Source organism: Artibeus jamaicensis, unplaced genomic scaffold (assembly GCF_021234435.1).
Source record: "Artibeus jamaicensis isolate MK-2021 breed Jamaican fruit bat unplaced genomic scaffold, CSHL_Jam_final contig_410, whole genome shotgun sequence".
NCBI classification, from domain to species: Eukaryota; Metazoa; Chordata; class Mammalia; order Chiroptera; family Phyllostomidae; genus Artibeus; species Artibeus jamaicensis.
In genome coordinates this window covers 492501-513204 of record NW_026521820.1, presented here as the reverse complement: position 1 = coordinate 513204, position 20704 = coordinate 492501, and the positions used below count along the sequence as shown (strand labels likewise).

At 38.7% G+C, this 20704-nt stretch overlaps 1 protein-coding gene and 1 pseudogene across 7 annotated transcripts in view; both read right to left on the bottom strand.

Moving 5' to 3' along the window:
- The window catches only part of DOCK9 (dedicator of cytokinesis 9), a 377316-nt gene that overhangs the window by 293658 nt on the left and 62954 nt on the right, over positions 1-20704 (bottom strand). The window contains exon 1 of one of the 7 annotated variants that reach the window (XM_053665380.1): positions 20314-20494. The exons of 5 other annotated variants lie outside the window; for them this stretch is intronic. Coding sequence is in view for 1 of the 2 variants with exons in the window: in XM_037151684.2 (XP_037007579.2) it covers positions 394-555 (162 nt within the window). In the remaining variant the exon portion in view is untranslated. Of the gene's footprint in view, positions 1-393; positions 643-20313; positions 20495-20704 lie in introns of those variants that run through there. One more of the 7 variants, XM_037151684.2, reaches the window with a different exon arrangement.
- On the bottom strand, positions 13656-15497 carry LOC119053892 (U1 small nuclear ribonucleoprotein C-like; annotated as a pseudogene).

Sequence of the window (20704 nt, the reverse complement as noted above, 5' to 3'; positions counted from 1 at the left end):
TTAGCCAAGAAAAAGCTGTAAAGAAACTGAGTAATTCTCTCACTGGCAGAGGGTTCAATATCTAATACCGTTAATACATACTTTACCCAGCATTATGTCTGGGATAATACCAAGATAATATAAGCTCATAAAACTAACTTAGAAAACTGTTCTAAAATCAAGTATTTTACTCCAACCTTTCTCTGTATATATTTAGTTTTGATTAATCCATCACATTCTCACACATACAAATGGGCACCTCATAACTTAAACCTAAGGTCACTAATTACCCATTTATATACACATATATGCTATATATAAGCATAATGAAATAAATATATTTGCTTTACAAGTAAATACTAGTTTATTTTAACACCACTGAACTATATGTTAATTAAGCAAAACAGCATTTACCAGACAGAAGGAGATCAATAGTTCTGAATCTTCTTTAGTCCAATTGTATGCTGTATATTCGAGGGCATTATTCTCTCCTTGCTGTTTGCACATATAGGCACAGTTTCTTTCAAAAACAGTGCGGATGCCTTTAAACAGAATCACACTAGTAGTGCAACCCATCCCCAAGATATGGATGTTCGTTCAGATTTCTAGCAATCTCTACTGCATTTCCACATCATCTTCCTTGGCTCTTCAAAGCAGACTCTCACTATACCATCTTCATGACAGGCAGCTGCCGGCACCAGAAGGGAAGCTCTGAGCTGTTGCACTAGAATCCGCTCCTGCCCAACAGCCTGACAAAAAAAAAAAATCCAGGCTCCAAGTGTTAAACAGGAGGGGTGGTGCAAACGCAAAATGGCACACCTCGGATGCACCAAAACCTTTCAAGTGTTGTTTTTTTCCAGCAGATTGCTTCACTGTCAATACCAAGGAACAAATAAGGAGATTTACATGTGGTTACTGGGAAACTACTAGCTCCTATGATTCGCTTGGAATTGTTCTGAATCTCAGAACCTGCCTCCCAAAAGGAAAAAGATGGTACAAGACAGCCACCCTGCTGCAGATACTGCTGGAAGGCACAAAGAATGATCTGCTGCAAGAAATCACTCTCCCAGAATGCTTAGCCTAGCATCTATATTAACGAACATCTCTTTCCTTGACCTATATATGCTCTTTGTTTAATCCTGCATCAGCAAGGAAGAGAGAAGCAAAAGAAAAATGTCCAAAAACGAGTGAAATCACTAAGATGACTGCTGCTATGGAAACGTGTAAGCCCATTTCAAACAACCATTGCATGTGTGGGCGACAGCTTGCTGACAGCAAACAAAAAGGGACACAAAACTGCTGTGTGGATCTTGACTTCTGCCCACGTCTACTCTTTGCTAGAGAGGGCTAGCAAGTCTACACTGCTTAAAGGATTCTCCCATCTCTGGTACCCAAAGATGCAAATGAGAATATGGATAAAGGGTTACCTGGTCCTCCTGAAGCAGCACCTCGGTATGCAATGGTAATACACACTGGAGTCCCACAGCCAACAAGGTTATAATTTTTGATGCATAAGTAACCCAGATCCTTCCACTGTGGAATGAACTCACTGACACTCTACTACCTTATGTGTATCTTTGGGGGCCAATAGAGAAGCCTGTCACTGATATAATAGTAAGTTGACTATTGGCATTTTCCTTCTAAAAAATGACAGTAGAATTATGTAAAAAGACATAGGTGAACCCTTTCCACATATAACATGCATTGGAAAAAAGTGATTGCTCTTTTTAAGATCTATTCTGATATTTTCCCTTATTTTTACAAGGTAACAGAGGGTTTTCATTTCAAAATTACAATGGATTGGAATGACTGAGTACTTATGGTTAGTAACAGAAACCTATATAATGTAGCAAAGGCAGATCTTTAGAGAACACCATGCAGTCACATAACCCCCAAATTTCTGTTTTCTATGGCTGGTTTATATATTAGGCCCCATATATAAGGGAAAAATCTAGGTTATGTCTATTTCCTGAATTTTTATGCAATAAGCTAATAGCCAGAGGAGATCAAGCAAGTAGAAATACTGGCCACGTGCAAAAAGCACAGGAATTAAATGGTCTAGAATGTTCTGCTTCAGAATGGTAATTCTCCTGGCTGGTGTAGCTCAGTGGATTTAGCGCGGGCCTGCAAACCAGAGCATTGCGGTTCGATTCCCAGTCAGGGCACATGCCTGGGTTGCAGGCCAGTTCCCAGCAGGGGACACAGAAGAGGCAACCATACATTGATGTTTCTCTCCCTCCCTCCTTCCCTTCCTCTCTAAAGATAAATAAATAAAATCTTTAAAATTAAATAAAATAAATAAATAAATAAAATAAAAATACTTAGGGAAAAACAAAAAGAATGGCAATTCTGTTTAAACAGAGCTATAGTGTTCAAGATCACACCCAAGACCTAACATTAAGACCAAATCTTCATGTGACATAACACTGCTGGCATATAGATAAATGGAAACACTCTGTACAGAAAGTGAATACTGGAGACTATAACATTAGACACACAGGTTAAATTGTCTGTTTTAAGAATTCAGAAAACTTATAATTGTATTATAAGAGAATTTTAAAAAGTAACAGTTCATTGAATACAAATAAAAATGTAACTAGAAATTAAAAACAATTTATTATTATTACCTATTTTAGACATTCTGGGTGTAGAAGCCAGGGAATATTATTTGAGATGCAAAATATTATATATGAACTTTACAAAGCAGTATGAATGATAACCAAGCAAATTGGAAGTATATATCTGGTTTACTTTAAAAGCTCCAAGTTAGCCCTGGCTGGTGTAGCTCAGTGGATTAAGCACGGGCTTCCAAACCAGACGATCGCAGTTCAATTCCCAGTCAAGGAACATGCCTGGGTTGCAGGCCAGTTCCCAGCAGGGGACTCATGAGAGGCAACCATACATTGATGTTTCTCTCCCTCTCCCCTTCCCTTCCCCTCTAAAGATAAATACAATCTTTTTTAAAAAAATTTTAAAGCTCCAAGTTAATATTTAAAACAATGGGAGAGAATGGAACAATTTTCTAACAATCATTCAGAGGAAAAAGAAATATTTTCCTAGATATACATTAATAAGCATTTCAGCAAATGTATCGCTTTTAAATATTAGTCTTTTTTCAACCAACAAAATTCATGGACAAGAAAAACATCAGAAAATATTTACAACAAAGGATTCAACAAGGCCAAAAAATGGGTTTCATGCTAACAGAAAAATGACAATAAGAATCATTCAAAATGTGTACTTGGTTTCACTGATTTTTCTGCATCAGAATTATCTTGGATTGGTCTAAGGTGACAATTAGCATAAATTCCACCAGAGGACAGGGACAGATGAATGGTATCTACTGACAACCAGTTCAGCCACCTACACGTATATACAGGGTACAGCACAAAAAATGACCCTTTCTTATTACAAAATCTTTTATTACAAAATCATAAGCATGTAATTCTGTCACATAACAATATCACACTCAAATACACCAGATGACATTTTAGGTGAAATGTTCAAATTAAAACTATAAATTTATTACACCCATATTATTACCCTCCCAACCACATTCAAGCAGGCCTCACTTCTGTCAGACCTCTGAATTTCAACTAGGAGATCACATTTACTCTCACATCTTTAAATGTCACCTCTATGTTATACATCTCTCAAGACTGGATATCTATCTTGATTCCTTTTGAGATTCTTCCAGGATAATGTGCATACAAAAAGAACCTGATATAACACCTAAAAATCTAGAACTATCAACTAGAGATAATATTGTCTCTCAAATAGACATAAATCTTTTACCTAGGTTAGACCTTGGGTCCTTCCTACCTTAGGAGGCCAGGAAAGAAGTGAAGTCTGTTCTGCAGTGGCTGAAATGAAGACTTCACATTACAATAGTACATCACATATGATATAGCTACACTTCACAAAACCTAAATAAAAGGAGTATGGGTAGAAGTCAATCTCATATGTCATTTATTCTATTTAAGTATCATGATGACGGCCAGTCCATACGAAAAGCTTACTTGCACCCCTGACAGGACATATTTCATATATTAATGTAGTGAATTCTGCTAAACAAAGATCTTATATAAGTTGGCCTGTCAACACCCTGACAACACCATTTCATATTCAATCAGTATTGTCAAAGATAAGTAGAGTGTCTAAAATAAGGCCTAATACATACCACACGCTTAATAAATGTTGTCTTTCCTTCCTCCTTTTAACCCCAAATTAAGTATTTTTCTTCCTTAACATTAAGAGTAAAGAGTACTGTAGTGCAAGGATATGAGAATCTCAGCTCTAATAAAGTCAAATTACAAATTACCTCTGTTGAGAAAAATGGTTAAAACAGAGAAATGCAGGTTTGGCAGGGGAAAAGGAGTTAAGATGGTAAAGATGATCATTTCATCAATGATCATTAAAAAGTTTTTTTTAAATAAGAGAAATTAAGTGTTATTAAGTAAGGACCTTTTAAAAATATGGAAAAGAGTCCTGGCCAGGTTCTCAGTTGGTTGGAATGTTGGAATGACATTCCATACACCAAAAGGTTGCAGGTTCAATTCCTGGTCAGGGTACATGCCTAGGTTGCAGGTTCGATCTCCAGTCAGAGAGCCTATGAGAAGCAAACAATTGATATTTCTCTCTCACATTGATGTTTCTCTCTCCCTCCCTCTCTCTCTCCCCCCACTCCCTGTTCCTCTCCCTCCGTTTTCTTCTTCTCTCCCTTCCTTGCTCTCTAAAAGGAATGAAAAATTGTCCTCGAGTGAGGATTTAAAAAAAAAAAGGAGAGAACGGAAAGTAACAAAGGTGTCTCCATGTTGCTGCTAGAATATTAGGGAGGCAACCAGTCCCCGTGGGCTGCTCTGAATACCTGGCACACTCACTGGGTGACCAAGTAAAAGGAGTAGAAGCAACGAAGTGGGCTCTATGGAACTGAGGGTGGTAGTCTCCCCAGAGATGATCAGTCTCTCAAAAGAAAGGAGAATCCTTTATTTTTTTCGGCAGGAGACCAAGTTTAAAAGCTTTTAAAATAAAACAGATCTCCTATGGGAAGAAAGGTTTGGGGTAAGAAAACTAACTTCCTTACTGGCAGAAATATAAATGGGATAGCCCCTGTGAAGCAAAGTATGGTGACTCCTCATAAAATTAAACAGAATTACCACATGATTCACAAAGTCACTTCTGTGTAGGTACACAAAAGAACTGAAAGTAGAGTTTCGAAAAGTATTCGTACACCCATGATCATAGCAGCATCACTCACAACAGCCAAAAGGTGGAAGTAACATAACTGCCCAATAAAAGATGAATAAATAGAACGTGTTATCTACATACAACGGGTTATTATGCAGCCTTGCCAAGAAAGAAAATTTCGACACATGCTACAACATGGATGAACTTTCAGGACATTATGCTAAGTGAAATAAGCTAGTCACGAAAGACTAAATACTGTATGAGGTACCTAGAATGGACAAATTCATAGATAAAGTAGAATAGTAGTTACCAGGGTCTGGGGGTTTGAGAGGAAGCAAAGAAATAGGGAGTTGTTATTTAATGGATACAGAGTTTGAGATGATGAAAAGTTCTGAAGATAGATGGCTGCACACAATGTGAATTCACTTAATGCCAATGAATGATACAAATGGTAAGTTTTATATTATGTAAATCTTAACACAACAAGCAGAAAAAAAGGAAGGAAACCAACTTACTAGGCACAGCTTTCCTATGACTTCCAGGAACAAGTGATGTAAAATAACAGAAAACCAGGAGAGCAACTAGACTTTTCTTCTTTCTCTAACCACACCCCTTATAAAGGGCAGACAAGCACAAGGGATAGATTTCATAATATTTATTTTCCTCATAAGTATTTCTACTAGTTTATATTGGACTAATTTATACACTATAGTTTACATAATTATAACTAGTAAGTAATTTATCATTCTACTTGGTAATGTACTTGTTAGAAAAATCCTCTGAACTATGTACCAACACAGAAAAAAAAAAAAGAGACCACAAAATGAACAAACCAACAGTATTTATACAGTTTCCAATTATCCCTCAGCTCAGGAAACTGCAGGGGATGTTAGAACTTCAATTACTGTTATAAGAGGTTAGTTAGGAAACAAAATCATGGTGTCACAAGGAGCTCAGGTCTTTGAAGAGAAACCAATAAACCCATGAAGTGTCAAATAGGAGAAGCTGCTAAAAGACCTCACCTATCTGCAAAGCTTCACGTCTTCTGCAAACATCTGCAGGGAAGGGGCCGAGTGAAGGGAATTTGATGACACAGAATTGAAATGAATACTATAAGCAGCAATGTCCAACTATAAATAGACACTAAGTAAAAAGCAAGGAAGCTGAGCAAACTCACAATGAAATCAGGGCTCACAGTGACCTCTTCTTGGCCTCTAGCAGCCTGTTCAAGGAAATTCTATTTTAGGCAGACATTTCTGAAAAGATCACTTAGCAGCAAGGGATACTGATTATAAATTATGGAAGATCTATACAGCATAATTCATATGCAAATGCATCCATAAAATAGTTTGTGTGCTTCAAAAATGGAGTTTAGGCTGTTGGAAAGATGTTCTTTCATGTAAAGAGAGACTGAAATTCAGATTCTATGAACCTCAAGTACTTGTGTATTACCTTTCAGTATTTTAATTTTTTTACTGTCATTGTGTCAGTAGAGAAATATTGTCTCCATGTGGAGAAGGAAAGGAAATAAAAAGAAAAACATAAACATGAAATTTAGTTTGCCATTTAAAAAACTATCGCAATACATCATATTTTCAATTAGATTAATCAAAAGGTAATAAAAAATAAATACACTACAATGGTTACCTCTCCAAAATATAGGAGAAAAATGAAATTTTTCAAAATATTCCTATGGTTTTGAAAAATCAGAATGAAAAGACAAAATAAAATTCATACTCCTCTGTGCAGGCTTCCAGTCAGGTCAGAAGGAACTAGATACATTATTATATCGCTGCTTATGGAGGCTCACAAAGCTCCATTCTCTACCTAATTTCTTCTTCCAAAGACACAAAATTCAGAACATTCATAAGATCTCTTTTATACACAGCCTATGGATGAATTATGGCTTAACTATAACTGTGTTTTAAAAGAATGTTACTTCAACCAAACATTCCTTGATGCGTAAGTAGATTTGAGTAGGTCAGAGAAGTGGGAAATGTTTGGAGGAAACCATCCTCCACATAAGAACTGGAGAGATTATACAGATGCTGCCACTCCTCCATGCCAACTAAAAACAGACAGGACCAGAAGAAGATACACAAATGGCCAATAAGTAATTGAAAAGTCACCGGAGAAATGCAAATCAAAACCATGAGATAGTACTTCACAACTACTAGGATGGCTAAGATAAAAAATAGAGACAGTAAGTGGTAGTGCAGTTCTTGGTGTGAGTGTAAAATAGGACAGCTGCTTCGAAGAACAGTCTTACTGATATTCCCCAGATGTTTAAACACAGAGTTACAATATGATCCAGCAATTCTACTCCCAGCTGTCTATATACCCAAGAGAGTTGCAATTTTTGTCCACACAAAAATTTGTATGTGAATGTTCTTAAGATTATTATTCATAATGGTCAAAAAGTAAAAACAGCACAAATGTCTATTAACTAATGAATAAGCAAAATGTAGTATATCCACACAATGGAATGTTATTCAGCAGTAAAATAAAATGAAGTACTGGTACATGCTACAACATGGATGGACCTTGAAAACATGTTAAATGAAAGAAGCCAGTCACAAATGACCACATATTGTATGCTTTTGTCGGTATAAAATGTCCGACAAGGCCAAGATGGAGGCAGAGGTGGATGTGCCGTGCCTTCTCACACAACCAAGTTTAGAGACAACTAAATATTAGCAACAGAAAACACAGCCAGAACACGGAAAATTGAACTTTTCGGAAGTCCGTTAACAACAAATTCTTCAGCCTGACCAGTAAGGGGCGAAACCAGTGGCTGGTGAAGCGGGATTGCACAGGAGGTCTCGGTCAGCCGGACTCAGGCGCGGAATCCAGACGCCAGACGCGCGGAATCCAGGCACAGGGTTGCACCTAGTGAGCGACCGCAGGGGAGACAGCGGGGGAGCGATGCTGTGTGTTGACTGTGGTCGCGCATTTGTGCGCGGGCGGACAGGCGAGGGAGTGGGCCGTTGGACCGGGGCCGGGGCCGGTGGGTCCCCACCGCAAGCGGCAGTGGAGGGCGCCGCCATTTCCCCACTCTGACCCCACCTCCATATACAGCGTCATAACCCAGCGACTCCGAGTGGCCCAGCCCAGGTGAACCACCTAAGGCGCTGCTCCTCACCCAGCTGTGAGAAACAGCAGAGGGGGTTGCCATTTCCCCACTCTGACCACGCCCCCACATACAGAGTCACAACCCAGCAACCTGGGAGTCCAAGGCGCCGCTTCTCACACTTAAAGGGCACGAACAGACCAAAAATGGTGCAAGAAGATCTCAAAGCCCCAGAGCCAATAGATCTAAGCAATGAAGAAATAGCAAAACTCACAGACGCACAGTTTAAAACATTGGTGATCAGGATCCTCACAGAACTGGTTGATTATAGCCACAAATGAGACAAATATATGAAGGCGAAACTAATTGAAATGAATGGAATTGCACAGGACACCAATAGCAAAGAAAAGGAAACTGGGACTCAAATCAATGGAGTGGACCAGAAGAAAGCAAATAATGGCCAAACAGAAAAGAGTCAGGAAGCAAGAATTCAAAGAAATGAGGAGAGTCTTAGGAACCTTCAGGACATCTTTAAACGCTCCAACATCCAAATTATAGGGGTACCAGAAGGGGGAAAGGCACAGCCACAAGTGGAAAACTTATTTGAACAAATAATAAAGGAGAATTTCCCCAATCTGGCAAAGGAAATAGGCTTCCAGGAAATCCAGGAAGCTCAGAGAGTCCCAAAGAACTTGGACCCAAGAAGGAACACACCAAGGCACATCATCATTACATTAGCCAAGATTAAAATGAAGAAGAGAATCCTAGAAGCAGCAAGAGCTAAGGGGACAGTCACCTACAAAGGAGTCCCCATCAGACTGTCAGCTGATTTCTCTAAAGAGACCTTACAGGCAAGAAGGGGCTGCAAAGAAGTATTCCAAGTCATGAAATCCAAAGACCTACAACCAAGATTGCTCTATCCAGCAAAACTTTCATTTAGAATGGAAGGACAGATAAAGTGCTTCTCAGATAAGAACAAATTCAAGGAGTCCATCATCACCAAGCCCTTATTATATGAAATGTTAAAGGGACTTACCTAAGAAAAAGAAGTTAAACATGAACAGTGAAAGGACAACAAACTCACAGTTATTAACAACCACACCTAAAACGAAAGCAAACTAAAAGACAGTTAGATCAGGAGTGGAAACATAGAAATGAAGATCTCATGGAGGGTTAGCAACAGGGGAGTGGGAGGAGGAGAAGCGGGAGAAGGTACAGAAAATAAGTAGCATAGACAGTAGATAGAAAATAGATGGGGGGGCAAGTATAGCATGGGAAATATAGAATCTAAAGGACTTGAGACACATGGTCATAAACTAAAGGGGGGGTAATGGTGGGGATAGGGGGGTAGGGTGGAGGGGAATGAAAGGGGGAATAGAACAACTGTAACAGCATAATCAATAAAAAAAGTTTAAAAAAGTGTCCGACAAAATAGGCAAATTATATGTGAAGCATATCTTGATAAAGCTATTTTAAAAATATAGGACATATCAGGGGTGCAGCTATAAAAAGCTGAATTTCTCCTGAAGGCCCTTTGTCTATCCTCAACAGAAGTCTCTCTCCATAACATTATCACTACCTCCGAAACAGCGAATTTCCAAAAGCATTCCTGGCACTGTATATATGAAAGAGAGTACAGAAGAGAATGTTAGATGATTTCTTCAAAAAGGGCCAGTTATTCTGCTCTAAACATACAGAGCACTTAAAGGAAACCTTTTGTCTGGTCAATAATTTTGGCTCATTCATTTTTAAGGCAAGATCTGGGCTGAGAGCTGAGTCATCTATCCCAATTTATTCTAAGAAATTTATTTTGCAGATCTTTTCCCATAAAATTTCCATCTCTGCTTTAACCACAAGGCTCCCAGGAATCAAGGAAAAAAAAAAAAAAAACGCTGGAGAAAAAGAAAGGGGTGGAAAGAATTATTAAAATGGAATCTGAAATTTTATTCAAATCATAGAATTGGCTCTATTTAGGTCATTCTAGGAGATACATATTTTAAATGTATATTTTATTGTGAAGTTTAAAAAAATATTATTCAAATAGTACTGGGCACATCTTTAACAGTGTATGTTACATGGACCTAATTCCTGCTACATGCCAGACACTGAACAAAAAATTCAGTCACATGGTCTCCTTTAATTTTCAAACAAATCTACAAGTTTGAAGATTTTATATTTGCTCTTCTTTGACCTTGTTTCAAATATGCAAGATTTCCACAGAAACCCATCCTTGTGTGTGGGCCCACTAAAGGATTACAACCGGCACTAACATCAGGGGAGTGGGATTTGAGATAAGTAACCCACAAATTCAAATATCTCCTTAGACCAGTAGCTTTCAAAGTACTGTCACCACAAATTTTATGAAGAAATTAATTTTAAATTATGATGTAATAAATCTGCAGAAGAATATTTCCCCCCAAATTTTGTACCCTTACAACAAGCCTCAATTTTATTTGTCCTATTTTATGTTCTCTTCTAGCCTCTCACTGAAAGGAAAGAAGGGAAGGAGAAATAGAACTGGTCATAGTCCACTGAACTGTTTTCAGGACCCCTGTGGTTCATGGACTACAGTGTAAGAAACAACACACAAGCCAGTTACTAAGTAGTCTGTCAGCACCTGGAATTCACTAGTCTCACTACACCTCATTACCTACAAGCAGCTGGCCCAACAGAAGAATGGAATGGCCTACTAAAGACAATATTTGTAAGACAACATTCTGAAAGGACAGAGTTCTGTCCCATACAATAATTATATTGCTTTGAATCAGCTGTCTTTTCTCCCAAAGTCAGAATACACTGATCAAGAAATCAAGGGGTAAAAGAGGAGTGGCTCCTTTCATTATTACCCCAATAACACATTCAAAGAACTTTCGCTTCCTGTCCTTGCTGGTTTTAAAGGGAAGAAAGCTCCCATTAAAGACAGACAACATTGTACAGTGATTATGAAGGCAAGACTGCCACCACACCATTTTCAGTTCCTCAAACACTGAACCAAGAGACAAATGAGGAGGATACCCTACCAGCTGGAGTAAGAGGAAACAGGTTTGCTGTTTCCAAATGGGTCAGGAAGGTCTTTAACTAGAATCCAGGGTGGATTCTTCTGGGCATCAATTAATGCTTCTATCTCAAATAGTAAAAGTTCATGGAAAACCACAGCATTCCACAGAAAGGCAGGATCACTGAAAAATCAGACCTTCCAGTGAATTACTCTCATCAGTTGCGGTCCTACCTGGGAGTGAAGGAAATATGTTATAAGTAATAGGAGAATAAAAATATAAACATCAACTGCCAAGTGACCAGTTAGAGAATTGAGCACTGCAGCATATTTCCTTCCTGCTTTCCTGCTTGTGTGGGTGGGGTTTGTGCGTGTGGCTGTGCATGTGGGTACCAATTTCTTCTCTCCTCCTCCTTCTTGTAACACTTCATACAAACACTGCTGTTGAAATTTAACTCTGCAATTTGGACTTTGGGTAGCACATATTCACACAAGACTGCAACTGAATTTAAGGACTAATTAACAAAGCCCAGAGATGAATAATGTGTGTCTTTTTCAAGATGGATACAATGACTAATGAGACTGTGATTCCTTGTTTTGGGGAGCTGGTGAGAATCTTCATTTGCATGAGGAGTATCTGTCTTCTGTTAGGTTGAAATATAGAAATTTTTGTTGTATGTAAGTTCAATACATGTGGAAGGGTAGATCTGCATGCTGAGTAGTCAAAGGAGTGGGCTGTGCCACTTACCAAGTTATTGTCTCCCACCTCCAACCCCACTCTTCCACACTCAGTTCTGGATAGGTCTGGCACTCTGAAAACCACACTGTGTTACCCAGTTGGTTCCCTGTTAGGCTTGCCACCAAGGGCACCAAAGAGAGACCAAACCTGGGGCAGGAGAAGGAGCTCGCTCTTTGGTACCTACTTCCCTATTGCTTTGGTTCCATACTTCACCCAGCAACACTTCTTCATCCTGGCCAGTAGCAGTTCCTTCCTGTGCAGCAGCTGAATTGGGTTTGCAGCTTTTCTAGCACTTATAGAACCATTCCCACTGCATCTCCTCACAAATCCCATCCCCAGGCACCCAGCACCACTCCTCAGAGGTCTGGGTTTCCAATCTATAGGGCCCCTCCTCTAAGCTTCTAAGATTCGATAACACAATCTTATCCTTCGATCCCCCCAGACCCAGAGCTGATGGCTGCTTCCTGCAGCCACTACTCCTGTAACATGTTAATGTCCTCTTTTTAACTTTTCAGTTCCCTACTTAACTTCATACCTATTAACAATTCTTTTTTTTCTTTTTAAGACTTTACTTATTTATTTTTAGACAGGGAAAGGTAAGGAGAAAAGAGAAGGAGAGAAAACATCGATGTGTGAGAAATATCCATTACCTCTAGCATGCCCCTAACTGAGGACCCAGCCTGCAACCCAGGCATGTGCCCTGACTGGGAATCCAACCGGCAACCTTTCAGTTCACAGGCCTGTTACTCAATCCACTAAACCACACTAGCCAGGCCCCTAATAATAATGTTTATTTAATTGTTAAAATATAACCAGCATGATTTCTGTTTCCTGGCTGGACTCTTGACTGCTATACTATACTAGGTTCTAACAATTTTAAAAGACTAGGATCACCAAAGAATAAGAATGGCAAATAAGCACATAAAATGATGCTCAGCATGAATAGGGCAATGCAAATTAAAACTACAATGACATCCACACCTATTAGGATGGCTAAAATTTTAAGACTGGCCATTATGAATGTTAGCAAGGATGTGGAGTAGCTGGAACCCTTATACACTGTTGGCAGAGCCACTTTGGTAAACAGTTTACCAGTGCCTAAAAATGTTAAACAAAAAGTTACTATATAATCTAGCAATTCCACTTCTCTGGTACCCACTCAAGAAAAATAAAAGTACAGCCCTGGTCAGTGTGGCTCAGTTGGTTAGAATGTCATGTACAGACCAAAAGGTCATGAGTTCGATTCCTAGTCAGGGCACATACAAGAAAGCAACTAATTAATGTTTCTCTCTCATATCGATAATACTTCCTATCTCTCCTTCTCTTTCTCTAAAAGCAATGAGCAGAATGTCCTTGGGAGAAGATTAAAAAACAAGAAATAAAAGAAAAATGAAAGCACATATTCACACAGAGACTTGTATAAAAATATTCTTACCAACATTATTTATAACCAAAAAATAGATGAAAAGTCTATCAACTGGTGAAAAGATAAACAGAATGTGCTCTTTTTATTGCCAAATAATATCGGAATATTATTTGGCAATAAAAAGGATCAAGTACTGATACATGCTATAGTATTAATGAACCTTAAAAATATTGAACTAAGTGAAAGGAGACAAGACACAAAGTCACACACCAACTTACTCCATTTATTTATTTATTTGTTTGTTTGTTTATTTGCTAGCAGAGTTTACAACTTTATTTTCACATTTTAAAGCACAAATGAAATTTTTCTTTTTGTCCCACTACTCCGCTCCAAAACTATTCTCTCTTTGATAGGAAGAGGGAGTGAGTCTTCCTTGTCATGCTGTTAGGAAACACCCAGAGTCACAGCACCACACTCTCCTGGTGAAGTAGAACAAGTAATATAAAAGTGACAGAAAGAGGCTCCCCTCTCTCCTTATCTGTCTGGTCGAGTCATTCCTGGCCAAGTGGGCACCATCATGGGATGGGCAGGAGGTCTCATCACTGGGGGCCCAGGCACCATGGGCATGTGCCCTCCCACAGGTGGCCTCATTCCAGGGGCAGGTCCCACTGGCATCATCCCAGGAGGAGGAGGACCCATCACTGGCATCATGGAAGGGCCCCCATATGGGGTGCGGGCATCATCCCAGGGCAAAGAGGACTCGGAAGACTTGGGGGAGGAGGAATCATCACCCCTGCAGGAGGAGGAGCAGAGAACGGAGTGGGAGGCATCTTTCCTTGCTGAAATGCTGCAGTTGTTTTGTTGATCAGGCTCTGAGTCTGCTCCTCCATCCATTTCTGATAGTAGTCTTTCGCATTCTCTTTGTGTTTCCTGCCACTGCAGCGTGTCCTTCTCACAGATGGAGAGTCATGGATGAGGTATGTATCACAGTAGTCACAATAAAACTTGGGCATGTTGCTCGGCAGGCCATTGGACCTGACTTACTCCATTTAAACAAAATGTTCAAAAAAAAAATCTATAGATACAGAATGAGTGGTTATGTGTAGGAACTGAGAGGAAGTGCAAATAGGAATGATTATTTTGGAGATGACTGAAATGTTCTAAAATTAGATCACAGTGATGATTGCACAAGTCTGCAAATTTATGTAAACTCACTGAATTGTACATTTAAATTTCAGAGTGAATTTTATGATATTGTAAATTATACCTCAATAAAGCTGTGAAACAAAAGAATAGGAAAAATAGGACTTCCAGCCAAGATGGAGGTGTAGGTAGATACTCTGCCTCCTTACACAACCATAAAAAGACAACAACAAATTAAAAAAAAATAACCAGAACTGCCAAAAAATTGAATTGTATGAATATCTGACAACCAAGGAGTTAAAAAAGAAATATTCATTCAGACTGGTAGGAGGGGCAGAGATGGGCGGCTGGGGTGAGAGGATTACCAGCAAGGCAGCAGCTGGAGGACTGGAAAGGGCAAGAAAGTGGCTGGCAGAGCGGGTAGTCCAACATTTGCACGTGGATAACCAGCAAGAAAAACTGGGGAGTAAGACAGACCATGCAACCATGGGTTCCAGCTCAGGAAAATAAAGCCTCAGAACCTCTGGCTGTAAAAACCTGTGGGGGGTGCATGGCAAGAGAAACTCCTGGCCTCATAGGGGACTTTGTTGGAGAGACTCACATGGGCGTAGAATCTACACAAACCAAACCGCCTGGGAATCAGCACCAGAAGGTCCCAATTTGCTTGTGGGTACCAGAGGAAATTATGGAAAGCAGCCAAGAGCTGAGCAGGGGAAAATGTTCCCCTTTGAACCCCTCCCCCACATGAAGTACAACCACACAGTGACATGGGTTGCCCCGCCCTGGTGAATACCTAAGGTTCCACTCCTTAATACATAAGAGGCACACCAAGACAAAAAAATATGGCCCTAATAAAGAACAGATCAAGGCTCTCAAAGCTCCAAAAATAGAACTAAGCAATGAAGCGATAGCCTATCTATCAGATGCACAGTTCAAAACACTGGTAATCAAAATGCTCACAGAAATGCTTGAGTATAGTCACAAAGTGGAGTAAAGTAAAGGCTATACAAAGTGAAATGAAGAGAAATGTATAGGGAACCAACAGTGAAGGGAAGGAAACTAAAATCAAATCAACAATCTGGAGCAGAAGGAAGAAATAAGCATTCGACCAGAACAGAATGAAGAAACAAAAATTCAAAGAAAAAAAAAAAATGAGGAGAGGTTTAGGAACTTCCAGCACAACTTTAAATGTTCCAACATCTGAATCATAGGGACACCAGAAGGAGAAGAGGAAGAGCAAGAAACTGAAAACTGATTTGAAAACATAGTGAAGGAGAACTTCCCCAATCTGGGGAAGAAAACAGACTTCTAGGAAGTCCAGGAAACCCAGACAGTCCTAAAGAAATTGGGACACACCAAGGAAGCACACACCAAGATACATCATAATTACATTATCCAAGATTAAAGATACAAAGAAAATCTTAAAAGCAGCAAGACAAAGGAGACAGTTACCTACAAAGGAGTTCCCATGAAACTACCAGCTGGTTTCTCAAAAGACACCTTATAGGCAAGAAGGGGCTGGAAAGAAATATTCAAAGTCATGAAAGGCAAGGACCTGTATCCAAGATTACTCTATCCAGCAAAGCTATCATTTAGAATGGAAGGGTAGATAAACTGCTTCCCAGATAAGGTCAAGTTAAAGGAGTTCATCATCACCAAGCCCTTATTATATGAAATGTTAAAGGGACTTATCTAAGAAAAAGAAGATGCTAAAATATATAAAAAGCAAAATGACAACAAACTCACAACTATCAACAACCGAACCTAAAAAAAAACAAAACAAACTAAGCAAACAACTAGAACAGGAACAGAATCACAGAAATGGAGATCACATGGAGGGTTATCGGCAAGGGGAAAATGCGGGAAAAGGTACAGGGAATAAGAATCATAAATAGTAGGTACAACATAGACAGGGGGAAGTTAAGAATAGTATAGGAAATAGAGAAGCCAAAGAACTTATATGTATGACCTATGGACATGAACTAAGGGGCGGGGGGATATGGGTTGGAGGGAGGGTGCAGGACAGAGGAGAATAAAGGGGGGAAATATGGAACAACTGTAATAGCGTAATCAATAAAATATATTTTAATAAATAAATGAATGAATGAATAAATAAATAAATCCAGGCCCCCAAAAAGAATAGAAAAAACATTTTGAAGAAAATCTAATGTCATAGGCAAACAAAATAAATCATGACAAGAAACCACAATGCACTGATAAGTAAAATGAAATGTTTGTCCCTAGACATACATATAATTGCATATGATAAATACAGCATGCCTAAGAACCAAACAATTTTAGCATATTAAATATCTTTCAAGTACTTAGGAATAGGTCTGGAGTAAGGCATTAGAAACATGCTCAGCCTGAGTGAAGGAGACAGGCTTTCCCCCCTCCATAGGAATGCCTTTTACCAATGACAGTGACATTGACAAGAAAAACTGATAATGCCTCGTTGCAAAAGAGCAAAGACTGACTGTCCCTAGGCATCAAATACTATACAACTAAATATATCATCTATATCACTGAAATTGTGCTTGACCTTGAAAACAAACTGGAACTGCGATATCATTACAATGTAAAGGCAAGGGATCTCTAAAGATGGATACATTCCCTCCACTAAACAAACCATTCAGATAGGCAAGCACTTTTTTTTAAATGAATGGCTCAGATTTTCAACTCAACTTGTTGATTCCTGGATAATGAAAAATGTCAATGCTTGCTACAGAGAAAAGAACTATTCTCTAGGCCACAGTTTGTATTTTGTTCATACTTTATGTTCATATTTTAAGACTTCCCCCCAAATTCATGTAAAATATTTCAAAAAGGAATATATTGATAACATGGATTTTATAATAAATATCTTGTTTTTCATAATTAATACTTTAAAAAGCAGGTATTTGTTATAATTTTTTATAATTTTTGTCATATTTGTTGCTTTTATGGCATAAAATGATTTTCTGCAATAAAACCCAAATTTGTAACATTCTGCCTAAGGTACAGTAAATACAAGCTGAATTTAACAGCGATCTCTTGAAATGTTATCCAGGAACTAATAATTAGGCCAAGAGACACAGGTCACCTACTTAATCCCATTACACATGATAAAACCAAGGCTCAGAGAAATAAACTAACTTACCAAAGTCAGAGCCAGGTCTCCCTCACTCCTATATCCCTACTCTTTCCACCATGTCACAAATGTCATTAATGATAATGATGATTTAGATTACATTAGTTTATTAAAACAGAGCTGGTCCTCTATTTGAGAAACCTAAGGCAAGGGCTATGTCCTTTCCATCAACTGAAAGGGAAGGTACACTCCCCAAAGTCAAACAGCATCAAAGAAGATCCTCAATAAGTAGCCAAATGTCATTAGTATTATCCCAAACCTCCTGATTCATGTAAAGCCAAGGTAAAGTCTCTGTTTGAATGCTCCCTCAATTTCTACTTAAAACAAAAATTCCTCACTTCCACAAAAAGTGAGGAACCATTTTTACTGTTCTTGATGAGAACCACAGGGAATTCAGGGACTGATGTCACACTTACCTGCTTAGGACACCCCAACACATCTGCGATAGGAGGAAGAGATTAGAATCTTCCAAGATTCACAAATGAACAAATCAATGCCACTCTAAGAAGACATGTTACTTAATTTCATAATAACCAACAGCTCGATTTCACCTATTAGGTGACCAAAGAAATATCTTGATAACTCAATATTTTCTGGAAAAAAATTATGAAGAAAAAATTTCTTCTTTTAATGTGTCAGAGTCCCCCAGTGTAAGTCACTGGCTGGAAGTTACTAGGAAGATCAAAGTTCATGCTTACACTAAGCAGCCTCAGTCCAAGAAAGTTTCTCAGTTTTTATTTTTCACCCAATGCATGGGAAAATGGCTATATATTAATATATTTAGTATTACCTCAGTGCCAATGAAGATTCAGTAAAGGTTATATACTAATGTTAAAAGTGATTCCAAAGTCCATTCAAATATATGAAACCCTAAGACCCCTCTACTTGGGAAAGGAAAGACTAAGGCCAGGTCCTTTCCATCAACCAAAAGGAAGGTCCTAGAAATGTACTGATTTATATGCTATGAATTAAAGTGGGCTTGTTGTTTTGTTGCTTTTTCATTGAAGATACCAAATCTGCATAATTTTTAAAGAAATTCTGAAGAATCCGCTTCCAAATATCACATTCTTTTGTACTTGGTAATCAATAAGAATGTCAACCTATGTGAAAGTCTTTATTAGCAGATGTCTATTTAATGAAAAATTATGAACAGAAATTATAAATGGTGAAATTGCCCATTTCCATAGAAAGGTCAAAGCTGCCTAAAAATGAAAGCTTTAATTTCACTTCACTAAACATTAGGAGCAAATTCCAGTGGTCTAAGATAGCATTGCCTTTTAGGAATATCAACAATTGTTAAAAAATATAGTTCCTTGCTATGAAATCTAAAAATCTTAAGACATGTGATGTTTTAACATAGTTGAGCACAGATAACACATTTAAATATAAATGGTTCCTTTCCCAGCCATCAGGTGTGAACTAAAAACTGAGAAAGATCTTGATGCTACTTTTTATTTCTTAGAGATCATTTCATTTAGCCAGGCCCAGTAGTAGAGAAGGTAAAGACAAATGCTCCCTCTGAGCTCTAAAACAGAAAATCTGAATGTGGAAGACAGAATAGATGTACAAGATCTGGGCTATTCTAGAAAGATCAATATGTAAAAATTCTCTAATCACCAGTGTTGCCTTAAAATAGAATGGGCTGTTTGGGAGGCAAGGAAAGTGCTGCCCCCATGTGTGCTCTCCAGGTGAGTGACATTGCAGTAAGAATGCCTCAAAAATGCCTAAATTACCTCAAAAATCATTTCAGGTCCTGCAATTTGATGGGTTCTCCATCCTATAGACACTGACTGTGAGTGCAATTTCAGTAAGACAACAAGGCAGCTAGGGCATCTTTGGTTACATGGGTGAGCTGAAGGGATGGTCAGGAAGGCCCAATATACCCAACATGTCTGAGGTACATCTTACATATTGCCTAGTTCCAAGTAAGGATGGTGAGGCTCAAAGATGTTTAAAGATGACATGATCAAACAGAGTGTTGAGTATCTGAACTAGAACAGCTACATTGCTCATCCCCAGACTTGCAGATTCAAACTCTTTCTACTTCTACCATGATGCTTCTCTGTCAGGCTCCCAAAGAATCTCACATATTCCTTACACACAGAAATAGTAAGTAAAAGAAAAAATGTTTTGGGGGGGGAGGATACATCAAAATGCCTGATCAACTTCAGGGGGACCTGCAAAATGGCTGTGATGTGAAGACCAGATCTTTTCTTCCAACTTCTCATCATGAAATATATTCGAAGCATGTGCTCCATCTAGTGGGTTAAAGTAAGATCCTTGGTCTGAGGGAAATGCACATTTTCAATACTGCTAAGTTCACATAATCCCAAAGCATTCATTAAACCATACCTCTACCCAAAAGAGCAGCACTATAAAGAGATTATAAAGCTTGCAAGAGTCAAGGATGAATTCACTCAACTAATTAAAATTATACTCTAAATTTGCTTCCTCTCCCCTGTTCTCATTTTTCCCCAGCATATGCAAGGATTCAGCAAGTTGCCCCCCTCACAAGTAATCAAAAAAGGAGTTCTCAGGTGGCACACACCCAGCAGGTCTAACTCAGATGCTCAGATATTATATAGCTCTTTGATATTACTGCAGTTACTAATCTTCGTTTTAAGTCCAAGAGTAAACATTGCTCTCAAAGAAAAAAAAAACAGGTGGTAAGAAAAAAATGAAGCTCAGAAGTCAGCCAACATACCTGGTCTTGCCAGGTTTCTTAATGTAGTAACCTTTGGTAAGTAATTTATTTAACTTCTGCCTCAGTTCCTCCTTTGTCTAACATGGATGGTGGTACACCCCAACAGGTTTCTGTGAGGATGAAGAGGGATGACTGATGAAAAGCACCACAGAAGCTTTCTGGAGGACCAGAGCACACAATGAATGGCGAAACCTAAATAGGCTCACTCCTCTAGTTTATGAACCCTTTCTCTCCTTTTCTTCACCTTCAAATTTCTATTTTAAAAAAGTAATGCAAATGGCAAGCTGAGTTGCTGGAAGATAGGCAGATACATAATAATAAGGAATTGTCCCCCACTCAGTGACCAAAACATAGGTAATACAGGTAGATGCCTTGAGTTGAGATGAAACAG